The 26708-nt window shown below is 38.9% G+C and overlaps 1 protein-coding gene across 1 annotated transcript in view; it reads right to left on the reverse strand.

Annotated features, from left to right (window-relative positions):
* The window catches only part of CNTN1 (contactin 1), a 259953-nt gene that overhangs the window by 80830 nt on the left and 152415 nt on the right, over positions 1 to 26708 (reverse strand). Inside the window, exons 3-4 of the mRNA XM_054188409.1 lie at positions 17074 to 17202; positions 2591 to 2720 (exon numbers count right to left, since the gene is read on the reverse strand). Of these exons, the coding sequence (XP_054044384.1) occupies positions 2591 to 2720; positions 17074 to 17185 (242 nt within the window). The 5' untranslated portion in view covers positions 17186 to 17202. The remainder of the gene's footprint in view (positions 1 to 2590; positions 2721 to 17073; positions 17203 to 26708) is intronic.

Consider the following 26708-nt stretch of genomic DNA (forward strand, 5'->3'; position numbering starts at 1 on the left):
TCCTGAATTTAATAAAGATGAAAACAATCCTATTTTTATGATACTCATATTTTTCTCTGAGTACAGTATTAATTTATTAATATTTACTTTATTTATATGTAATTTATTGATATTAAAATTAATTTATTATTTTTTAAAAGCAGGGTTACTCTGCAGTATAAAAAATTAACCTTAACAAAGATAGTCTTGTTCAAACCTTTCCTCTTAGGTGGCATTCCTTCATTCCACAAAAGCTGTGTTTGCGAGTAACTTCATTCACATGGGCAGTTCTCACCAGGTTCAGCTAGCGAGCGTTCCTCGTACATGCACAGTGTTTCTCACACATGAAAATGCAGAGTAAGATGCCTCGTGGCACCCAATCAGACACACTGAATGTAAAAGAAGTTGTATCTCTTTAGAGCTGGGAACAAACATCTGGTTGGTTTTTTTACTGTAAACTGCCTGGCAGCTTGGGAAAGTGTATTAGTGAAATGTGTAGTTTTCTGTCTTCTCTTTTTCCAAACCTGGTTTGAGTTTCTTCCAGCTGAGATGTAAAACTGCAGGAATATAAAGGTATCTACAGGTGAGTTAAGAACCATGCAAGAGGCTGTGTCTGAAGGGAGCCTACAGAAAGAGAAGGTGTTTCAAGAAACCTCAGAAATGCCAGAAGCACCAAGAGACCGATGAAATCTGCAAGGGAAAGAGCGCTACAGAAAAAGGTCACTGGTAATCACCAATGTGTATTTGCATAAAAGGTCATTTCGGGAAAAACAGCGCAGAAATATGAGGTCCATGATTTGCAGACAGGACTGGGGACTAAAGGATTCATATCTTGTCCCCATGAACGTATGTTGCCTTTCGTAGCAGTGTGGATGGCTCCAGCAAGGACTGGGGGGAAAAACCAGATTCCTAGAAACTGCGATGAGTATTTGAACTTTAAGGTGACGGACCATCAAACACAGAAGGAAGATCGGATGAATGTTTAATAAACAGTGAAAATGAAGAAATTCTACAAGAAGACTAAGAAGGTGAATGGTCAGAAAAAACTAAAGTGTCAGGAAGGACTTATCTGCCCCTGAAACAGGAGAATTTTGGCTCATGAACTGGTGGAGGGCTAAGAAATTAAGACAATATATTGAGGTAGACTAAAATAATGACTTCAGGAAATAAGGAAAGTGGCCTTATTCTGTATTGCAATTATCATCACATCATCTATCAGCAGTAATTGTCAGATTTGTTCCTAGATAGAAGAGCTCTGGAGGTGTGAGGCAATTCTTCCTGAGCGACTTCACTAGTTCAGATTTTGCAGAGCCCATGACACATAAAGAAGAATGCTAAAATTTATGTAGAGCCTGTAATCACTCTATAGATGGTATATTTATATAGTCTTGCAGACAGAGTGGGGGAGACTCTGGACAGACTGGAAGTGATGGGTAAGTATATCAGAAGGGTACCGAATCTAAGTGTATCTCATCTCTCCACGCTTCCAGTCCTTTCCAAGCATGGGGAGAGCAAACAAGTGTAACAGTGAAATGCCATGTAGGAAAACTGTTAAAGATACTAGAGCCAGGAATCATATTCAAAAAGGGTATTCTAGTTTCCTCTCAAATCCTTCAATCACAGGCGGTTCTGTATATGTAGATAACCTATAAGCATATTAAAAAAAAAAAGGGGGGCAATGAAGACCAGTTAAGCTGTTTTGATGGAAGAATACCATCGTCAACCACAATATAGTAACATTTAAAAGAATGGCCAGCAGACTCAACTGCTTTTTCTGTCTTACAAGCCAGAGCCTAGGAACACGCGTAAGTGAGTATCAGGAGCAGACCATAGGATCACAGGATAATTTCATGAAATGGATCTCTCTTGCTGGCAAGAAATTGCGTCTGTCCCTTAGTATGACAGCAGTTTTCTGCCCATGACTATGTTGTAAATTAGGCATGGTTTTAAACAGTGACAATCTTAAGTACATTTCTCTGTACATAATGAGCAGATAATAGCCGACAAACTCATATGGATGCCCCGATATCTCACAATGATGCAGAACTGCCCTGCTAATAACAATGCAGTTATTGTGAAAGAGGTCATGTGTGAATTTCTTCACATGTGTTGAAACATTTTCCCAGAAGAATGTTTTTCATGTCTTCAGTAGCATAGCTGACACATTCATGAGCGTCTCTGTACAATATGGTGGATGCAAAAGCAACATAGGATGTAGAATTTCCAGGTTCAACACCCAGTCCTTCTTTCTGAACGTTCTGAATCAAGAACAAGGACTTGAACCTCAGTCATCCTTAGCCTAAGCTAGAAAGATATCCTCTTAATGATTTTTTAGAGGTCACTTTTTTTTTCTTTTGCATCTGGATCAGTATTCCTTTCAAACGCTTAAAACATTTAACACAAAAGGAATGTACTACTTTCAGCACTGTTTAGACATTTTGGCAAGTTGAATAAAGGTTGATCTTTACTCAAAAATTGAAAATCTCCCCATTTTTTCCTTCCTTGAAGACTTTGTATCAACCTGTTAAGACAGTCAATCATTTAATACCACAACCTCAAACGCTCACTGAATAAAATATGTCAGACTTGAAAACCAAAACAAGAGAGTTACCTGTAAGTAGGAAAAGGAATTGCTCGAGCCCTGCAGTTCATTGAAACTTGTCCATCTGAAGATTCTTCTGGGTAGATGGTATCAATGGGTTGCTCCTCAAAAACAGGTCCATAACCTTTGTTTCCTTCCTCTGGAAAATAAGAGTTTGAAATGAATCATGTCTTGATTAGTAGGCAAACTGAAGATCAATTTACATCACACCTTTCACATTCAAAACGTGAAGGATAAATAGTGAGCCCCGCAAAATCAAACGTTATATGCATCAACAAACTGAGGGCAGGATGGATAACAGAAGTGCTGGCTTTCCTTTACTGACTCCTGCTTCTTTCCTGCCCTCTGAGAAAAAAAATTCAACCACTTTCCTGTAAAACTACCTTCTCTGCCTTCTCCACTGACATCATCAATTATTGGATGGAGGTAATAATGAACTGAAGATATGCCCTTTAGGCATGTAGTGAGACCAACTTATTCCACAGAGGCCAACAATTCTCATTGAACAGGCCCAGATGCAAAACAACTATCCAAATATTAAGTGTTTCTTACCTTATGACCTAATCAGCTCTAATTGTTTTATGCATTTGGAAAGAATCTTCATTGCATCAGACAAAGAAAAACTAATGTTGGAGATCACAGCTGAGACATACATTGTTTCCAGAACATATTTTGTCCTTACTTTCACGCTTAAGTACATGTATATGTTAACTCTCTCCTCCCAAATAAAATTAAGAAAAAAGCCACACATCGAAAATAATTTAAGTTTGTAAAGTCAAGCACTTAAAGGCGAATAAACGTCAAACGGGTTTGACAACAAACTATTTTTTTTAATCTTTATCTTCCATTTGCTGATGCTGTTGTCAAGGTTACAGGCTCTGCCCACCCCTGCTCCATTCCCTTCTCCTTCAGCTCCCCCATGCATACAAGACTGCTCCTTGGGGTCCGTAAAAGCAACAATAGGAGCAAAGGTGGAATGCGATGGGAAAATTCGGCTCAGCAAATCCAGGATGCAACTACTTTTTTCTGTGAAAACAGCAAATGTGCACTCTAGGTATAGGATGGCACTGTAAGATGGTGCATGCTCCGTATAGATAAAATTTTTAGACAACACAGGACTCTATTGAGACTGAACTAACAGTGTGGATAATTGTAAGCAAATTCATGGGAAAAGTAAAGTAGTACATGACTGCTACCAGGTTCACTTTCCATTCAAGTTCAGAGCCTTGCTCCAAATCCTAGAGATGCCAGAGATCTGGGAAAATGACTGCAGGAATCTTGTAATACAAGGGAAAGAAACATAGTTTTCCTAATATGATCTTTAGAGATAGCTGATTCTCTTCAGCGTAAAAATTTCCAAAAGCAATGGTGAAGGATGGAAATGTCCTAACACTTTGCGATAGTATCTGTGCTGCCTATAAAAATCCACCTCATGTCCTCTAATGCTACATTTAAAAAATCTTCACAGATCAAGAGATAAACTGCCAATGTAACAGATGAATGTCCTTAAATCAAATTATGATTTTGTACTCATCCCCTTAAAATTCTTGCCTTTGGTTACAACACATTTTAGACTAAATTAGGCAGGTTTTATAAAACCTAAAAGAGAACAAAGGATCTATCTATATAACTAAAGATCGTAAATTATGTCATTATTAAAATATCATATATACATAAAACAATACTTCCGCAGACATCTTTTTTATTGTTCCCTATTAATAGATAGACACTGAATTACAGCATTAGCAGAAACCTGGTTACAGATAAAAAGTAAGTTCCCTTTCCAGTTCAAGTTTGGGGAGAAAATCACTGTTTCCTTTGGGAAAGTAGCAGGCCCAGAAGGCACTGGTATGCCGCGACACGCATGGTCAAGCAACTTCATTTTTAAAAACTAATTCACGTAATGAGAAGAAAAGTCTTTCAAAGAAACAAAGAAAAGCAACTAGAAAAAAAAAAAGCAGAGCTCTTGAAAAATGGTCTGCTTGCTTTGATACGTTAAAGCACAACACTATGTAAAAATCTACATATTGCTGGATCAAAAGAAGTAATTTCAGACTTCTTCTTGAAAAGGCAAGAATCACGTATTTGCTTAGAGCCCGGAATGACTGAGCCACAAACATAATGGCACCTCCTGTACAGTTCTTAAATATGAATACAGAAGAACAACGGCCTCTAGCAGTAGACAGCCATATCGTATGCAGCTGACTCTTTCCACCTTAAGACTCAAATGATGTTACAGACCACTTAGGCATTTCATGGCATGCATTTTTAATGCTGCCAGCACTATTAATTATACTGAGTGAATGCCTGTTTCTCACACCTATCAAATATGCTTTATAATGGCACTTCTGCTGCAATCTATTACGAATCTGGTTTCAGATCTCTGGCCGAGCAGAAAAAGATGCACGTGTCAGGTGTGGCAACCAACAAGCCTTTCATTCTCAGTTGTAAGCTGAGTGCGGACCATTGATACATAAACAGCATGAGGGAGAAAAGGGAAGCAAAAGGGTCTGTGAAAAGATCAGCAAGAAATGTTCACACTTCAAGTGAAGTACCGTGCCTGTGTGACTAAGTTTGGCGAGTGAGGAAGGGCAAACTAAGAGTACAAGGAAAAAGATCGGTTGATTGAAGTTGTACCTACAAGAAAAAGGGGAGGAGTAGAAGTAGGGAAAGGAAAAAGGAAATGGATGTTTTCGATAAACTGTGGATGAGAAGAAAAGCACATTTCATCTGTTCTAGTGCTGCTTTAGACATCACCTCTGTGCCTGGGAAGATCATGGAACAGATCCTCCTAGAAGCTATGCTAAGGCACATGGAGGACAGGGAGGTGACTCGAGACAGCCAGCATGGCTTCATCAAGGGCAATTCCTGCCTGACCAACCTAGTGGCCTTCTATGATGGAGTGACTATATGAGTGGACAAGGGAAGAGCGATGGATGTCGTCTATCTGGACTTCCGTAAGGCCTTTGACTTGGTCCCTCACAACATCCTTCTCTCTAAATTGGAGAGGTATGGATTTGATGGGTGGACTGTTTGGGGGATGAGGAATTGGTTGGATGGTCACATCCAGAGGGTAGGGGTCAACGGCTCAATGTCCAGATGGAAATCAGTGACAAGTGGTGTCACTCAGGGGTCCATACTGGGACCAGTACTGTTCACTATCTTCATCAATGACATAGACAGAGGGATCGAGTGCACTCTCAGTAAGTTTGTGGACAACACCAAGCTGAGTGGTGCGGTTGACATACCTGAGGGATAGGATGCCATACAGAGGGACCCAGACAAGCTCAAGAAGTGGGCCCATGTGAACCTCAAGAGGTTCAACAAGGCCAAGTGCAGGATCCTACACCTGGGTCGTGGCAACCCCCGGTATCAATACAGGCAGAAGGATGAAGGAATTGAGAGTAGACCTGTTGAGAAGGACTTAGGGGTACTGGTGGATGGTGAAGCTGGACAGGAGCCAACAATATACACTCGCAGCACAGAAAGCCAACCGTATCCTGGGCTGCATCAAAAGAAATGTGGTCAGCAGGTTGAGGGAGGTGATTCTGCCCCTCTACTTCGCTCTCCTCAGACCTCACCTGCAGTACTGTGTCCTCCTCTGGAGCCTTCAACACAGGAAAGATAGTGACCTATTGGAGAGGGCCTAGAGGAGGGCCACAAAAATGATCAGAGGGTTGGAACACCTCCCCTATGAGGACAAGCTGAGAGAGCTGTTCAGCCTGGAGAAAAGAAGGCTCCAGGGGAGACGTTATTGCAGCCTTTTGGTACTTAAAGGGGGCCTACAGGAAAGATGTAGACAGACTTTTTAGCAGGGCCTGCTGCGTTAGGAAGAGGGGTAATGCTTTTAAACTAAAAGAGGGAAGATTTAGACTAGATAGAAGGAAGAAATTTTTTACAACGAGGGTGGTGAAACACTGGAACAGGTTGCCCATCCCTGGTGGTGGGCAGGGTGGTGGTGGTGGTGGATGCCCCATCCCTGGAAACATTCAAGGTCAGGTTGGACAGGGCTCTTAGCACCTTCATCTAGTTGAAGATGTCTCTGCTTATTGCAGGGGAGGTTGGACTAGATGACCTTTAATGGTCCCTTCCAACCCAAACTATTCTATGCTTCTATGGTTCCATGAGGATGGACTTCATGACCTCTCAAACACCCTTACTGCCCTATTTTCTGGGTACATTTCTTGTGATTTGTATTTTTAATCGGAGCAAAAGCTATCATCTAATTCTGATTATTCAAATCATTCTTCAGTGAGTTCTGCAAACGAGATTCAGACTTTTTAATAGTGCTAAAATGTATTAGGAAGTCTTTGCAAAGGTCAAGAAAGACTCTACACAGCTGATGAGATCACGGATACCTGTATAAGAACCAATGGTGCTGGAAGGTGGCCCTGTCACCCCTTCTCCAAGAGATACTCTCCAGCTGGGCAGTGTCATCCTCTCTCTAGGCGTTTCTGCAACACCTCTCCATGCTTGTCTGACTTCTTAGCTAGCTGCTGAAGCTAAAGGGAGTGGAAATCTATTCCCTTCCAGCTTTCTGGGTTAGATTTCTGCTAGTTTAATCAGGTGAATTTGTTCACCGATGACGACCTGTGCCGTTGCAAAGGGAGGAATAGGAGCAGGGGTCTCCTTTTGAGTGGAAAAAAGTTGTCTTATTAACTGAATCATTTGAAAGAACCACTGCCTAAGTAAGATAAACATATTCAAAAGCCTTACCACTACTTGTAGATGAGCTACAAAATTATATTAGTACACTTCTATGTCCCTGCACAAGCCTGTGAGAAATCATAATATAAAATATCCAACACATTCAGAGAAAAGATACCAAAAGGATGTCTGAAAATAACAATCAGAAACCACCTGAAGCAGTCATTTTCAATTCATCTCGAGAAATGTCATCAGAAGAAGGGAAAAAAAGGCACAATAAAAAGTCTTATTCAGCGCACTCTATATATTTAATTTAAGAAATACCCAACTTTTCTACATAAATCTATTTTATAAAAATGAACTAGCTTTCACATGACTTAATTTTGCATGGTAAACACTATTGTAAGAACACAGAGACAAAGAGGTTCAGGGTGACTGATTACCTGATATTTCTCCCTACCTGATCTCGGTAGATCCTACCAGATCTACCATATCGAATCATCTCAAAAAGGTGTCTTTTTAAATGATTCTAAAAACCCTCCAATAAGTTAAACTTCATAATTTATTTTAGCAAATCTATTCCAATGCCTAACAATGCTTATAATTAGAATATTTTTCTTTTTAACATCTAAATTTTAATATCTAAAGATCTTAAACTTGTAGACCTTTTTATTGAACTTTATAATTTTACTAAAAGTTGTCATATTAGATCTGAGTTTGATCTTCTGGTATTTTACTGGACTCTTGGCTGTTTCCTCTTATTAGTAAGAAATAATGAAGAAAAAATTGCACCAAGAGTATTTGCACACAACCACTCATCTTGCTATCACGAGCAATGCAAATCTTTAAAAATACTACATTCTACATAGTATTAAGCAACTATGTCAACCTGCTACTACCACAGACAATACAAAATATTGAACTCAAAACATCAATTTCAGTGGGTTAGAGTACTGAGCAAAAAATTCCTCTATTGAGAGAGCGCAGGATTAGTTTGCTTGTTTCAACACCAGTCATCCGAATCACTTTCAGACAAGTCAATTTATTTTATTATCAGCTAATTCAGTCGTTACATGCATCTAATTCATTTTGAAAATCAATTTTACTTATAGATTAAGGATAACGTCATGAAGTAAAGCTGCTTATAATTACGGGAATGGCTCTGTCTGTGAGCACAACCAGAAAGAAAAGTTAAAAATATGTAGTTTATTAAAGACGACTGTGAATTTTTTTTAGTTCTTTAGAGAAAATAGCAGTTCTTGGGCATATTTTTTCAAATACAGAAAATTAAATAAAACCTAATTGTTTACTTTTGCCTTACTCACTCTCAGCTACAGATTGCACATATCGCATGTGTTTTTAGGAGTGTTTTATGTGTGACAAATCATGGAACCGAAAAATGTTTTTAAAGGCTTTTCTTATAGATAATCTGGTTTTCTACCACCAATTTTTAATTACACTTTCTAGGTTCACTCATGATCTTTTTTTTCTATCAGTTCTACACTCGAATAGCTTCAGAGAGTTAGGAATTTTCTGGATCGGCACCGACAAGGTGAGAATTGGTGGCTGGTGCATTGTCTTCCAGGACACCCACCAGGTTTAAGGAGCGAGCTGCGGCACAGCAGACCCAGCGCACTACAGCTCCTCTGACTTGCGTTGCTATTTTCAGCGCTGGGAATCGTAAGGCCGCTATGTGTCACCCAGGCAGGGAACACACGCTAAGAAAGAAAGAGCGGACAATCTTCAGCCAAACTCCTGTACCACATGGCAGACAATTTGGAAAAGGGAAAAAAGATACCACTGTGTTTACTGGTAGATGTGTTTACTAATAATTACACATTACTTCACAGCTAACATTTCACGACCACCCTAATTAAAATATTTCTATTTTCTTCTGCTCGTGGACAGTTGCCACAAATACACAGGGAGTTACTTTATACCTAATCTGAGATGTTATTTTGTTGGGAACCTGAAATGCTTAATTCCTGCCATTTATTTAATTAAATTATTTGTACAGACTGCTACCTGACTTTTCAATATATTCATTCTCACATTTTGCATAATCGATTCTCTATCTAACCTGAATACAGGAAAGTGGAAGAAAACAGAAAATTCCCAAGGGGAACAGTATACTGTAATTTTACTGTTAGTCTTTTATAATGATGTCTCTCAAAGACAGGTCACTAAACCATGTCAGGACACTTGTGCATGATTCTGCCTTCACATGGCTAGTATGACAATAAGCAAAAACGTCATAAATTAACATTTACTCTCACTTTCTTATTTGATATACTGATTTCAAGCACGTCTTCATTTTCTACATTCTTTACAAGATACACCTTTTTCATGTTGGCTTATACAGTAGTTATAATCTATATTTCATGCAGGAGCTGTGAAATATTCTTCACTAAGGAGTCAAAATAATATTTTAACTTATTCCTTATTTACAAAGTTATTAAAGCTTTATCAGTTTTTTAAAAATCCTATACATTTAAAGTGATTCATCAGAAATGGCGGATATATAACTATGTGTCAATTCATTGGGAAAGTAGATTTAACGGGAAGTCAAATGTAAGATCAAGTCACTTCACTCAAATGATTCACATACTGTGAATCACTTGCAAGAGATTTTTAATGGATGTCCATTTGTATATTTGCCTTATTTGTTCTAAAGTGTCCTTAATCCCACTAAATCCTTAAATTAAAACACAAAAATATAGAGAAGTAATTGAATCTTAATAACAGAAACAGCTGATTAAACAAAATGGAGCAAGCGTTCCCTTAACCAGTACTTAGGGCACTCAAGCTTCTGGAAGGACTCCCAGATCTAGCATCATTTAAAAGGTGATCTGCTCAGGAGGAACAACTTGCACATGCCAAACAGAGAAACATTAGTGTGTAAGGTACCATATGCAAAAGTAAGTAATAGAGGAAATGATGATGGGTATCACTGAACTACAGTGAAGGGCTGGCAGTAAAACACGTGGGGCTACGTAAGCCTACGAATCCATATATTCAGAAACTAGAGGATGTATCCTGAAGCCCTAATCCTGCAAACACTTCTGTACATGCATTCAATTCCATAATTAAAAAAAAACCACCCAAGCTCCAAGACCAGAAGACCAAACCTCCATATATGAGAAGGGAGTGATGAAAATAAAGGAAGAAATATTTGAATGCTCTTCAAGACCTACAGACTGCATGCTTTAATAAACAAATTACCATTTTGCTTTAAAACAAAAAGTCAAAAGAGTATGAATTTTCCTTTCAGAATGTCTGTGCAGAAATCAATTCATTTAGAAGATAATTGATTGCAGGTTATTAGTGGTTTTTTGATGGATAAATCCCACTGTAATGAAAAATTATTTCCAATGAAAGATGGTAAGTTTTACAAAGGGATGGCTAAAAGAGCTTCTGCTGGAAATATTAAGACCTTTAACTTAATTTTTAAGAAGGGTAAAATGGTGATACTGTTTGCTTAAAGCAAATAATAATGAGACAGAACTGATTTAAGATCATCGGAGATGTCTCATATTCTTTCAGGAACTCAATCTATCACAAAATTTAAGCACAGAAGTTGAGCCAAATCAACAAGTTACTTATGGACACAAAGGTTCAGCATGTGTTCAAGTCCTCTGCTAGATAAGAAGCAACTGGATTCTAAAACCAGTACAAATTGTGAACTGAATATCAACAGCAAATCACAGTGAAAAGTTTTCCAAAGGTCAACATCAAAAAGAAGCTAAACCAGGTAGAAAACCTTAAGAACCCATCACTCTTATTGCACCTGATATATTATTATTTTAGTTAGCATCTTTATTTTTCTAATGAGCCTTCTCCTTCTGTTCCCACTTCCTGTATAGCTCTCTATTTCCCTGGCATTTATCATTGCCAAAGGTGGCTGCTCGAGACAGTCATTTGGTTATCGCTCTCATCAGTATTGATCTAACGGACATTGTTGTATCCTGTTACATATTTTCACATGAGAGAGGGACAAAGATCTGTTGACACAGCACATGGCTAGATTAACCTTGAACGCTAATGGATGCTGAACAGAGGACCCATGGACTCATTCATTATCTTAACTATCACTAAGTCATCAGGCTCCACATCAGCTTCGCAAGCCTAGAAACCACTTGGTATTTAGAAGTAGATCTCGTACTGCTTTCAATATGTCACAGAAATGAGGACCTACTAGTAGCTGAGAAGCTCGTGCTCAGAAACAAGATGGTCTGGGAACGAGTCAAAATATCTCTACAGAGATATTTGTATCTCTCACAGGCTCACAGAAAGGTAAACAAGGCACTTCAAGGTTTCTGGGCATTATGATCACAAAACACATTTTGATTATTTATTTACAAATGTCAGACACTCTGCAGTAGCATGAAATGGTCTTCTAGCATCCAAGAAGGGACATGGCAGGCAAGAAAAATAGGTATTAAGTATATTCATCCACTTTTTATTTACAAGAAAATGCATATCTCTCTTTAGCAATTGTGAATGATGCCATATGTTGTGGTAAAAAGCTTTAAATAATGTAGATTCTGTCCCTTAGTTCATACCATGTATTTTTGAACCTACTGTTCCAGAGAAAATCCAAGATATATATAATTTAAGGTTTGAGGGTTGGCTTTTGTTTTACTTCTCTCATAATCAAGTGGGAAAACTTGCCCTCGGCATTCATGGGAAGCTTATGTGCTGAAGCAGTAGTGTGTTCATGTCCACAAAACTCATGATATAGCATTTCGTGGTCCATAAAGAAGATTCCGTCATCCTGATGGAGAAGAGGTACCAGCGTAAGCCAGCAAGACTCTAAAAGGATATCAGTTTCCAAGAACCAGTCAGCACTCAAACAGAAAAAGTAACCACTCAAGCAGTCCCACTTCATATTATATGAAAGGGTTAGAGTGTCTTTGGGAAGGCTGCCTCTACTTTTCTGGACCAAAAAGAGCAGGAGAATTACTCCTATTTCACATGTGCCAGTGAAGTCCTTGAAGAGCAGCGTAGTTAATTATGTAGTTTCTCCTTCACAGCAACTTTCAAGTATGAAAAGCTCCAACCCTTGGCAGAGCAAGTTTCTCCACTGATGCCTAATAATGACAGGATATGGTTTGCTTGTCTCCTCAAACTGCCAAGAGGAATGCAGCCAATATCAAGTATAGTACTTTTAAACACTTACATTTGCCTACCAGATGCTTAAATCATTTAGGTGATTCTTCCTTAAAAACAAAAGTGATACTTCAAAAGTGACTTAAGAGCCTAAAACATGTTGATCTCATGGGAAAGCCAGTGCTCAGCAAATTAGGGCTGAATGTAGAGTGCAGCAGCTACTCTGCACGTTCTCCCCACAAAAGCCTTCCAAGTGCAGGTGAAAGACCAGCAATGTACTCAGAAATTCAGCATGCTGTCTAATCGCATCCTCACGTACACTTCGGAATAACTGCCCAGCACTGAGACGCCCTGTGTCTTACTGGCTTTCTTGCTTTACCAGCTTTCACTGAAGCTTGTTGTCCTAGTGATTTTTGAAAACAAGGCATTAGGTTCCTTAAAAAGCAGGAGTGCTTTTGACGTTTTCACTCCTGGACTACTAGCTCATTTTGCGCAACCCAAAATCGTAGAATGACAAGCTGCCTTTTGAGGCCTGATCTGACCCAAACTCAGGTACTGCCTGGCTCTGCACTATGAAATCCCAACATAAAAAGTAGAACAGTTTGATTAGAAATAAAATATTGGAGCAACGCAGTAACATTTTTTGCTATTAATTCCTCTTAAATCCAAATGTAATCAAGTATTCATTAAGCACAATAAAATATAGGGCCTTTGCAACTTTTATTTAGTCTTTTGGAGAAAGAAACAAAAACACCCTGTTGCTCAAAAAGACTCTAAATTCTTTTTGTGCAAGGTTATTATTATCCCAAGTGAAGATACACTTTGGTTCATTGATTTATATGGGATGTACTAGATGAAAGAAAAGTTTAGAATTCAGACTTAGCAATAGGATATGAATTTAATGGGGAGTCAAAGGTAATTTAGAAGTATGCTGGAGAGAGCCCAGATATCAGGGGAAAGAGGAGAAGAGTCAAATATTACCAGTAATAGTCATGAAATAACTTTTTTGGCAGCAGACTGACAATCATCGCAATGTTCCCTGAGGAGTGATTTGCTGCTCTCATTTGCCTTGCACTGCTCAAAGTGCACTCTGAAAAGCAACCTTTTTTGTAACTGTCTGTTCTATCAGTAAGTGAAAGACCAAATTACTTATGGCTTTTTCATCAATTTATATCCACAAGACTACATTTCAAGCATTAATTTACCTGGAAAATAAATACTGCTCCTGTCTCATTGCAGAAGCCTAAACTTCCGATGCACTGATTTGTGTAATGTTTGCTTCCCTGCAGTCAAGTATGTGCACATTCCCCACTGAGGGGAAATGGCCACTCAGCGTAACAATTCTCAACTTCTGCCTTTGATTACTACAAAACAGAACTGGCTAAAAGTCAGCGTTTTTTTTCCCAAGGCAAACCTTTAAAGAATATGTATTTCAGTTTGGGAAAAGAAATCTTTTTAAATTTCCTGCAGCAAGAAAAAGATCAATTCAAAACCGGGTAAAAATACTTACCTTATAGAGCGTCAAAATACCTGTCACCCTTTCAAGACGAATTCTGAACATCTCTAGTCAGCGTAGCTTCAGGTTTTCAGCTTCCTATCTCCTTGTTTCCTAAATACTTCTAGCTGGTAAATCTGAAAGCTCTCAACGCTCAATCAAATGCATGAATTCTGAATACTTTCAGGTTTTTTGGCTGATATCTTTGAACTTGAGACAGACCATATGGTGAGACATCTCAAGGGAGATTGACCCTGGAAGCTATCAGTTTCCTGGTTCCAAACCAGTTAACACAGTAGGTCTGTTTAGGAGCCATGGGTTGCAAAAACCTTGACTGGTGGCCCCAGAGTCATGGATCGGTTTGCCTGAAGGTAATTTGCATGGTAGAACCACCCAGAACTGTGGGTCCAGCATCATAGTAGGCAATGTGAGCCAAATAGACTTCCAAAGAAATCTCATGTTTTGTTAAAAAGTGCTAAAGCAACTTTTTTAATATTCTGCTTTAAACATCTGCTCCCAGCTAACTCATCTCTTCACTCTGGTGCTTGTTATTGAAATGAGAACTTACGATCTTTACTCAAAAACCATCCCCGATTCCCACATTCTCCATTACTGTTAACATTGCCACCATTCCCCTTGACAGTATCGTGTGTGAAAGAACACCTCCTAGAACTTGACCTGATCATTCCAATTGTGCACTTTCTTTCTCTACAGTATCTATCTCTCACTTTTTAACCATACCGTGGACCCTCCCAAGCAACCCCTTATATTTCATCTTGGTTACTGCAGCTACTTATGTTCTGGTTACCATGACATTTTCATTGCCAAGAAATACACTGAAAAGGAAAATTTGCTAAGACCAACTGCCAGCAGCTCTAGCACTCATTTGAAATGAGAAACCCTCCAGCAAGATGCAAGTGCTGGGGCAGAGTAAAGACTGCAACATCAGATTTATATAATCCAGATGGGTGCCATAAACCCTAGCTGACAAAAGCAGAATTTCTCTCAACTCAAATGGATATTTAATTATTTATGCAAAGTAGAGCACGTCCAAGAGCAGAAAGTGTGTGCGCTACTCAGCCTTGCAATAATACACCAGAAATAATGAACTCCCTCTGATTGTGTAAGACTACGAATTTTACACGTTGAAGGATGGTGCCTTATCTTTACAGGTAGTAGTTGGTCTTATTGTTAGCTTTTGATGAAAAACACAAGGAAGCCCTGGATTTATTCTATACCACAAGGTAAGTTAGGAAGTTTCTTTGAACTGGGAACGGCACTATTAGAACCTGGTCGCATTCAAAATCCTTCCCACCAATGCTTCCTATTATTCTTACAGGAATCATAGCCTAACACAGCCAATTACAGTCAAGCAAAAGATCAAATTAATATTGCTATGAATGTATCAATGCATGCTCAAACTGAATGCGATATCATCGTACCCATCTTTCTTCTTCCTATGTCACTTACTTGTGACCCTCATAGCACACAATTTTCCCATGTCATTCTAAGGCACCTGCCAGGAGGTGCATTCTAGTGCCAAGAATTCTGGCTTCTGGACACAACTCCAATGTGCACAATACACAAGTAATAGCATTAATCATCTGGTTTTGCCGGTCAAGAAATTAACTGAACATTTGTTCGAAGCAATTGACTCAACTTTTTTAACAACCAATGTCCAGCACTTGCTTGGCCACTGCAGCTGATGATTATCTTTGATGTCACCATGTCCAGAGTGAAATCACAAGTGTAACAGTACTGATGGTAACTGACAGCCTCCTTTTTTCAGGAGAAGCCCAGTATTAAATTGATGACTCTTAATTTTTAATTTCGGTGCCACTGGCAATGCTCATATCTTAACAAAGAAAACGCCTAATAATAATAATAATAAATACATCGTAAGCATGAAATCACAACATTTTAAAGGTCTTTATTTTTATTAGGTGTCGGTATATCCTCCAGAAAACTCAGATACGGTGTAAAGAAATGAGTTCAAACCTTTCATGGAATAAAATAATGTTCTCAGTAAACCAAAAAGCACTCCTGTGAGCTACTATGGAGTAATTTCTTAAAGGCAATAAGCTTACATCACAGTTTTAAGCAGATTTTTGGACACAATAATATAAACATTATGGTCTCATGGTAATGACATTAAGGCGATGTCTGAAATGGTGGCCAAATTAAGCAAGACTATGAACAGTTCATTTCAATTAGGGACTCATTAATTACATAAAGAACCCAGAGAAACACAAGAACGTTCTATGAAATGCATATGAGTAACTTTCCCCTTAACACAGGGAGGGATCTAAAACCTACCTTGCAAATAACTAAATCATTAGCACATAATATTTGAACTTCTCAAACCTCAGTCAATATTTTGTGTATTCACAATTTAATTATTCCACTTGTTATATGCTTAGGTCTCAGCTCATGCAGTCTGTACATAAGCAAAATATTTTCTTTCTTGAGAAGACCTCTGCTTACACTGGCAATCCAATTCATCATAGCAACTAAAAAACAGCATTTATTTAAGTTGTTATGGATGTCTGAAACAGGCTTTGTAAATCTCAAGGTTGTTCAGAACAGTTGGAATAGGAACTAGATTTTAATCCTGAATTTTAACTTTCCAAAGAGCTCCTTCCATCTCTTAGAGCTGAACCGAAATTTCAGTTGCAAATATCTCTGTAATTTCTGATGTTAGAAATATGACTCCTGAATGTTTTAATATTTATGGACCCATCTCTATTTATGAAAAGTTTTACCATTTGTAATTTAAAATTAAAGTCAGTATATGCAGCATTTCCCCACTGTATTACGAAAACTACCACTATATTGTGCTGGTAGGATTTTATGAATTCTAGATGGTGTCTGTATTGCAGAATTTTGTGTTTAGTGTCTCTTCTTGTGGACATATTTCCATTCTTCTAACGGATAATCTGCTGATCATTTGTGCATAAATAGATGGTTGATACCTTTTTTATAATCTAGAGAAAGAAATAATTCTGTATACTGAATTAGAATAGACAAAAACAAATTCAAGGTCCAGATCTCTATTTTTTCAAGCTTTGAATTATGGCTTCCACTGTAGTAAGTATGCTTCCTTACAGCTTCATTATTCATATAAAGTAATTAATTGTATCTGCAGAAATCAATTAAAGCCATACAAACACCATAATTGACCTTGAAATGCATAAAACTGAAAACAGTTAGTTAAATAAATTAACATGGGAGGTCATCTTACCTGCCAGGCCGAAGACGAAACAGGGTGTAATAAGATGATAGATGAAGAGCCACATGGTTATCTTCTGCTCGAGCATTATCTCAAAAGGAATTGTGCCTTGCAACGCCAGCATTCAGACAGCTAAAATACCTGATAAGGGAGAAAGAAAAAGGAGTGAATAATTCTGACATAAGGCTTTATCTCATACCACATTTAACTTCCCATATTATCTGTCTAAACTGAATACTCAAGAGTTAACATAGGATAGAGGCTTTTGAATAATAAACGCATTATCAAATCTGCTGGACCAAATTAATGATATCTTTTATTTAGAGAGAACACTCTTTAAGAGTACCTCAGATTTTCCAGTGATAGTAAGTAATATGGCAAATATTAATACTGAACATCCTCTTTTAGACTCATCTTCCTCTATTAAAACTATCATTTGGGTTGGATATAGATCCTCTCTCTGAGATCACTTCACATTATTAGAAATATTAAAATAATACACAGTTTGCAATAAAATAAGGAAAGTCAAGATTTATCCTCCCTCATCTCAGTAAATACTACATTACAATCAATGATTTCAAAGTCTGTAGAATGAAAATCAAAGTGAAACCTAAGTACATTGATCTTTTTCAGGATTCATTTATTTTGTCTAGTATATCATTCCTTTTAAACTTTTAACATACAATTCATGATCCTCTGGAAAGGTGGTATTAATTTTCATGAGTTTCCTTTTAAATGTTGAATATAATCGTTATTGCAATGTCATATTTGAAGTTTTCTCTTTTCCCTGTGGGAGAAACTCTGCTAAAAAAACGTACATCTTCTTTTGAATACTCTAAGATTTTAGATACCATTTTTCAGAATACTTCTATAACATTTTTTAATTCTTTCAATCAGAATATTTTGCTATCTTTTTGTTTCTGGCTGGTGGCAGTTACATATTATTTTCGGGCAATGCTTCATCATGTTTGCAGTATGCAATTTTCTGTTTTGTTTAATGGATTTCTTGCCATGAATATATAAATGCATCCTTTACATCCATCACATCTTGGTCATACTTCTTCTTTGGACTGGCTCTGCTGTAGCACTGGTTAAGTTACAACCTTCACGCAGAGCTTATTATTGTATCTCAGGCAACGATATCATCCATTCCTCTCAGCATATTCATTTTGTTACTATTTCATTATAAAATATGCTTATACATACTTGAATACCTTTCAGTGACATGCATCCTAGGACATGTTTACATGCTAAGACGGCATTGTCACTTTTTGCACTTGATGCTATTGTTTTCTAGCTTCCCATGGCAAGCACTGGTGACTCTGATATTGGCTTCTACCTTTTATCGAGAGTCTTGCTCTTTCCAGATCAAAATTTTTATTAAATTGTTTTCTTTTTTTCAAAATCCAGATGTTTTACATCTTGTTTATAAACTGCCCTGTTTCCCACCCCCAATACTAAGAAAAGGGCAGTTTTCAACGTCAAAGCGCATGTACAAATGTACCTGAGTCCCTAAGTATGCTTGGCATAAACGCTGGTCTTGTTAACTGAGCGCCTCTGGTTTGGGCTGCTGCCGGCCAGGCCTGTCTCAGTGCACGTGTCTTGTGTCTCTCTTTGAGGTGGCTAGGAACAGGTCTCGGCCACGGGGGCTTTACACTTGCCCCCTCCTCCTCCGAATAATGCTAAGAAGAAATTTATTTGAACATGCCTCAAACAGTGAGCTTTCCTTAGAAGAGAGTTTCAATGAGGTATTTTCAACTCACAGTGTAGGAAAATTGCAAGAAATATCACAAGAGAATCTTTCGGCTCAGAAACTGCAGGAGCTGTTGCCCTTCACATGTTTCCTTTTTTTAGCAGATTAAATCTTTAAGAAAAAATGTCATGCTGTGACCCTAAAATCATGGCTGTTACATGAAAACGGTGATCAGCAAAACACAGACAAGAGCTAAACAGGGATCCCCAGAACTGAGATTTATTCAGAAATATTCCCTGGAAAAAGACTCTTAGGTTGGCAATAAATACATGTGCTTACTGTAGATGGATCCAAGGGGAAGAATTTACTAAACATCTTTACCCTCCCACTTCTGTTGGCACTAAAGTTTCTTCAGACTCTGTCACACAAAGGACATTCACAACTATTTCAGGCATCTACCTTAAATGACCAAGATACGAACTACTGTGTCTATATGATTTCTCCAAAAGACAACAGTAGGTTAGATCAACAAATGACCTCGTATACTTTTCCAGCAGCTATACCCTGGCTATGAAGCTTCTTGTGTTATGATACTGCCTCGCCTGGAACATTTATTTCCAAGTGACGTGAGTTGAATTGCATAGTTACGCTGAAATAATGCACATAATTAAACAGCAATGAAACAGGAACTCTGTTGGGAACAACGGTAATTACGCAGTAACTCATGGTGATAATGACTGTGTTCAAATGTATTGATAGATTAAATTGTTAAAAGTAAACTCCTGTTCTGTCTCTGACATGACAGGCACCACTACAGACAGAAGATCCTTCCTCCCTCTCTTTTGCAGAATTCAGGTTTGATTTTGGAAAGTTACCTTGTCCTCTAGCTCTCCAAATATTCCTTTCTGTGGGCTCAGGAAAAAATAGTTGGAACACTGGTTCACATTACAGTAAATAAAAATTGTGTCAGTAAATGCTATAAATACCTCATTTTATTCAGATACAAAAATATCCACCCTGCCAGGATTAAAATCCTTTCCTCGCTCTCACTTCTTTCGGCTGAGTGGGTTCTGTATATATAGCACATCCATCCCTCCTGATTTATCTCAGCTTGTGGACGAGAAGCGAGGCTGTTTCACATCGCTCTGCTGAATTTTGGCAGAACTGCCTGCTATGAAATGAGACAGCACGTAGGTTATCATCTGTATGTCTGAAGTAGCGTGGCTGTACACGATGTCACCACCCAGCTGCCCAAGGATGAGTCCAGGCGTACTAGACACAGCAGCACTCACGCCAGAGGCAGCGCCGTGGGCTGCAGCGCTCACACGGCATTATCTACTGCCTCTTTTGCTTCACAGCTCTCAACCTTTTTTCCTCACAGAGTGAAAAGGATATTGTTGCCTGAGTCAAAATCATTCCCACACGAAAGAACAGTCATTAGTACAACTCACTTTTCTCCCCTGTGAAAGCAGAGAGTGATTGCATTGCCTGGACATACTCCTTTTGGTCTGCACAGTGCACTACCTTTCTTTTCTCACAACAAAGCACCGTAATTTTAACAAATGACTAAGACATTTTAAAAATATGTAATAAAATGAGAAGGCACTTAACCGCAGCTGTATCAAGTTTAATTACTATCTAATGCTCATTAACACATTTAGGTCCCTTTTGACTGTTCAGTCTCCCAGAAGATCCAGTCACCGCTACAGGACCTTTGCCTCCCTAGATTCAAGAAAAGTTCTGGTGAGCTGTCTGGAGCGCAATCCTCCCAAAGGAGGTGGGGGAAAACTGGGAAATTGTCTGCTGGATATAAAGCACTTTCAATTTTGAATGCAGGGACCTCCCAGAACGCTTCTGGAAGCTTGCACTGTCTCATGATGCTTCATTAGGATGAGGCTTGCTCCCAGGACACAAGGGTAGACCTGCCTCTCTATGCTACCAAATCATAAGGATGCTTTAATCTCTCAATATATGCTTTAGGAAAATGTCTAGATTTTCTTCAGTATTCCATGTGGCTTTCTTCAGATCTTCACCACACACATTGGTCTTCATGAAGGAGAAACAGACAGTTGTTTTACAGCTATCAAAATAGCCAGTGTTTTGCATCACTTCCCTACTTAATGCAAACATGTAGATGACACCATCTCTTTGCAAGGGTATAAAGCATTCATAATCTAGACACAAAAAGAAATTACAAACAGCAGGTAATGGAAGTCAGAGGAATGAAGATAATAAGATCAAAAGCAGTGCAAATAGGCTACATAAACTACTAGATTTTAAATCAAGAAGGGGTGGGAATGGACAAGGGAAAGCGGAGCAACAGTGGTGGACGTTAAAGGGGTGAAGAGGAAGCAAAGAGGAGGGAGGTCAGTGTTACAAAGTGGGGGGAAGTCCTGTGGGACATGTAAGTGATGTGTGGGAGGATGGAAGCAATAAGCTCAACAAAAAGGGCGGTCAGAAAGAACAGCAGAGAGGGAAAGCGATGCAGATGGAGGTAGATGAAGGTGCATGAGGATTAGCAGTCGCCTCTGTCAGTAAATCTCAACGTTTGCCATGGCAAGATCTTCCCTGAACCTCCCTCCCCAAGGCTTTCAGCGTGGTACCAGCGTGATCACTGCATCAACCCCCGGCATCCGCTCAGAGCTCCCTCTCAGGAACCCCAAATGCTGAACGGGCAGAGAGGGGGCAAAACAAAGCATTTAGGAGCTCCGGCTTGGTACACTTAGCTGGGAGAGGTAAATCACGATGCTTGTTATGATTCTCATTTCCTGGTATGGTATGATAATTATATGCATTCAAGTTTTAGAATTGGTAGAGATTCCATCCAGATTAGACTATAAATAGATACAACAATCTAGAAGAAATCTCTGGTTCTCCACCCTTTTTCAAAACATGAATATATATAATTGCAATAATTCACTAGTAAATTAACACAGTGTCAAGTTATAATCAAAGCCTTTTAGGACCCACACAATCCTCACCCTAATCAGTGTTTTGTATTTGTTTTTCCTTCAGGCTCTTTTAGCAATTTTAGTAAGCATCTAATTGCTTGTTATCTTGATTTTCTTAAAAGAGTTGGCATTTTTTTGCTATGATAACTAACTCCTTATAAACTCCTTATTAGTTGCTCAGTATTTAGAATCACCACAAAACTTTTGAATTAGGCAAAAATAATGATGTACATTGCATACAATTTATTGTATCACCATTTGTCCTTTCCTACTATTTTGATCTTTGCAATTTAATTTTGTGATCAATCAACAGGTTTTGGCATTCTAGGTTAGATCATGCCATTAGAAGGGGCACAACATCGTATTCAAAAGTCTGAATACTTCTAAAACCAACAACTTAGCTACTAGTGTTTACTAGTCTCTATTACCAGCGAGGTGATAACAGTCAAGTTCCTTACCACTGCACAGATTTATCTCATTACAGTGGTCTGGGATTACTGGAACTAAACTTCCAAGCCAGCCCTGCTCTTATAGCACTGCTACAGGAGATTTTTTAACGATAGCTGGCTATCTCTTAGAGCTCACAAGTAGCTTTAGTTCCCTTCAGAAAGGCTTGTAAAATGCTTCACTTCCTTTTGGTCACCTTTGATTTCTAGAATTATACCCTTCATTTTTGCCATATTCGTTCAAGTGCAAATGCAAGTTCAAACCCACTGCTTCCAGTACCACCCACTGGCCCAAATGGTCCATCACCAACAGTCATGCTGCCAGTATTTTCCACATCATCCTATTTAAAGAATATATCTACTCTCTCCATTTCACGTGAATGAAAGCCAGCCAAGAAGCCCATCAATTTGATCGCCCATAAATAAGATACTCTTCTTGAAGAGCATTTACACTTTCAAGGACAACACGCAGTAACATAACAAACAACTGCTAAATTGGAGCAATGAGCACTCTAATCCCTCCCCTCAATTACTCAGAATTTTTTTTCTACTGCTTACAAGTGCTAAATGAATAAATAAATAAAACCTAGGATCAGTTCATTAATATATTTAGACAGTGGACAATTCAACCAGCTCTGTATTTCTGCTTGATAAACATTGACTTGGAAACACAAAGAACCAACGTCTTGGAGGTGATGAGGACTCCAGGGTTGTTACAGGGCTTGGCCTAAGTCACAATGGGAAATCTTAACTTTGGAGTGCAATACAAAGCTTCCATTCTTTTACAAATACTTATGAATTTAGTCTTTGTGCCTTCTTTTTCTCGGTTTAAAAAGAACTAATGTCCTGGCACACCAATGATTTGCAACATATTCTGTCTCAGAGTTACCCTTTTTCTCCCCTCCCTGTCCCCTTTTTTGATTCTCTTCACGAATCAAGCATCAAAAAGACAATAAATTCCTTCTCTAGACATGTTTTGAGGCATGCCTTTTGCACTTGAAAGCAATAGTGCCTACTCTACAAAGCAAGAAAACCTAGTGCCTATAACAAGAAACAAAAACATCAAATGTATTTGCAGAAGATTGTTGTAGGATACTGAAGATACCAGGGATCCGAATGGCAACCACGAGATGTCTGTTTTCCATGGCAATTTTCTAATGCATCACTTTTTCAAGTAGGACAATCCGCTGGTAGTTAATCACACTGTGAATCTAACTCTTCTGCTTCCTTTATATTTAAACATCAAAGAATTCAGACCTCGAGAATCAGTAACTTCTTCAGTCAGTTGCTCAGTAGGCACTTTTGCTTTTTTGTTAGGCAATTAAGAAGCCCTATGGGACTTTGCTTGCCTGCTACATCGTCCTTCCCGTTTTCATTTTTTTCGCTCTTTGTTTTGGCTTTCTGTTATTTTGTCCTCTCAGATAGTTCATACAACTAATGAGACGTCTTATTTTTCTTATTTGCATCCACAGACTCATTATGAATCAACATTAATTCCTCCCCCTACACGGGTTTTACAGCGGCCACACATCTATGTCAACTTGCAGTTAATCAGCGACTCTCTAACAAAGGGTCATTTGGTATTGGTACTGTAAACATATTTTTTTAGGAAGGCGAGGCATCTTCTAATTTGTGGTAACATCAGCAATTCAGCTTTACTATTAATTATGAATACAGTTTCATTACTTTTCTTGAGTCTTTGAGCTGCAAAAAAGGTTTTGTTTTGAAATACCTTCAGATAATGAAGTGTCGCTTAGCAGTACTTAAACACTGTCTTTAATCATCATGTCAGCAGCAAAGGGTCAGGCAGACAGTCCTCCAGGTCCCTATTCATACTGTTTGCTCTATCAGCAACTGGCTGTTCTTTCTTCTAAGGTAATAAATAAGAAAAACACTTACTGCTGCCGTAACTCACGGGCATTACCCACACTTTTCTGAAAGCACGCTGTAAGGGCTTTGCTGCTTAAAGATTGCCTGGTAAAAAATTTCAGTAAATAAAAATCAATAAACGTCCTGCCAAGCACCGAGCATCACGCAGAACCCCATACTGTTCAGTTCCTATACTTACAAGTAGCTTCCGTTTGAGTCTTAAAGCCTAATTAGTTTAACTTTGACTCCAAGATAACCAAACACACACAAGGCTCTAAAACCAGCATGAAAAAAAATCAGCCATGAATAGAAGTAAATATCCGTTATTATAACTTTCATAGGATAAAGAGGATATTTTGGTTACTTTGGTCAACAACTTTCAAAACTCACCAACTTCTGGGGACAACACCCACCAACTTCTCCAGTAAAATTAAGTGTATAATTGCTGTTATCTTTTGGAGTTTCAATTTTGTTAAAGTTTATAAAAGAAAACAACAGACTACCCTGAACACCATCTTGAAATTAAATCTTAAATAGATCCGTTTCTAAGAAAAAATTCATTTGATGTTTCAGAAAAATGAAACAAGATTATACGAAAATCTTTATCATACCCTCGGCACTTTCTATCTGATTTTCACATTTTCTTGAACTTAGTAATACCTTGCTTTTCATCAGTAAAGGAAGACATGGGAATGAATCATGGGTATTCAATAAGTTCATAGCAGATGTACTTATAGACATAAAAACTTAACAGTTTATCCATATAATCTGTAACTCAGGATATCCTATAACATACGTCCTATTGTACAGCCAAAGACAAGCTCAGTGGGAGAGTTCATCTTCAAACTGCATGTTTCCTAGCAACTCTCTTTAAATCAGAGTAGCTTTTTTTAAATTTACATCAATCACTTGGAACTGTTAAGAATGCTTAAAAACATCTCTTTCATCCTGTGAATAAACAGTTCGAATCAGACTAGCAGCTGCAAAAAGGAGAAAAAAGGAAAATCAATTCAATGTTTACTAGAATTTGCTGGTGGATTTTGGAATAATACGTTATTTGTGCCTTTTGGTTTTAAGCTTACACATTTCAGAACAGCTATTGGTGAGATCCATGGGCATTTTTTACAGTTTTGAGCTGCCATTCACCATTTCAAAGATCCTCTGTGCTTTAAAGACTGCTTTTCAAGTATACTTACTTGTGAGGTAGATTTGGTTGTATTCTAAAGATTTTAAAAGACAAATGATGGTTACTATTGGTTTCACTACCTGCAACTAAAGCATTGTTTCTGTAGTCTTCAGATTTTTTTGAAAAAAAAAACCCAAAAAACCAAAACCACCTTTTATTTGAAAATTTAATTTATTGCCTGCTAACTATCCGTTGATATGTTTCATGCACGTATTCTCTATCAACCTCAGTACAGACTCAGAGGCACGCAGCATCTACAGAAATCTCTCTTAACGCTTAGTCAGCAAGGGGAGAAACATGGACATATACCACCAGAACAGCCTTTGGATGAATCCCAGATTCAAAACCACTATATCTGAGAGACACCAGAAATCCCATCTTCCCATGCTAATCAGAAAGAGTACTGATGTCATGATTGCACTTAGATTAAATCAAGGAGGACTGGGAGAGGAACAAAGGTGGGAAAATGGATGGGTAAGGGGACAAGAGGGCCCAGCTGCGTATCAGCAGTGGGTGGTCACTACACTTGTCTGGCCTGATCACCAAAGTGTGTCCTGTTTTCTTATTAAATTCCATATCTGACTAATTTCTTGGGCGAGGAGTTCCCTATTCCGTGTGCATGTGTGTGTACGAAGGTGTAAGTGCCATCACTGTGGTGGGACCATGAACTCAAGTGGTCCACGTGCCCATGGTGGCAGCAACTGGAGAGACCGGAGTGTGTGAGGTGTCCGAGTGGTGGCAACTGGAAAAGGGGCCACAGGTCACAGAGGCCCATGTATCCAGGGTGCCAGAAACTGCGGAAACTGGAGTAGATACATATGGTGCGGGTGCGTATACCAGTGTGTGATTGCAAGTGGACATGAAGCCAGACTTGCCACCACTTCAGTAAGAGTCTTGGGAGCAGGTATTGGAGCTGCTGCTGCCAGCAGCTGGGGACACCTGGGGATCCAGGGCTAGGTGGGACAGCCTGAGTGTCTCAGGGCAGCTACTGGAGGGGTCCACATTTATGTATGGACACATGCTTTCCACTAACAGGCTTTCATCCTGATCAGACAGACAGGATCAGGCTGTTGGAGCTGTTTCTGGTTCACAGAATCACAGAATTGCAGGGGTTGGAAGGGACCTCTGGAGATCATCTAGTCCAACCCCCCTGCCAGAACAGGGTCACCTAGAGCAGGCTGCATAGGAACATGTCCAGGTGTGTTTTGAATGTCTCCAGAGATGGAGACTCCACCACCTCTCTGGGCAGCCTGTTCCAGTGCTCTGCCAACCTCAAAGTAAAGAAGTTCCTCCTCACGTTTAGGTGGAACTTCCTAATGTTCAAGTTTGTGCCTGTTACCTCTTGTCCTGGCCACTGCAGTTGCTGTCTCTCTGTTGATCTACATGGCCAGCCAAGTTTAGATGTATGTACGCACCGTGTGAGCCGCTGAGCATCGCTGCTGGCTGATCCTGGGTGCAGGGAGCTGCTGCAGCCTCACCTCTCTCGGGCAGCTGGATTTGGC

This window comes from Rissa tridactyla, chromosome 1 (genome assembly GCF_028500815.1).
Source record: "Rissa tridactyla isolate bRisTri1 chromosome 1, bRisTri1.patW.cur.20221130, whole genome shotgun sequence".
Taxonomy (NCBI): Eukaryota; Metazoa; Chordata; class Aves; order Charadriiformes; family Laridae; genus Rissa; species Rissa tridactyla.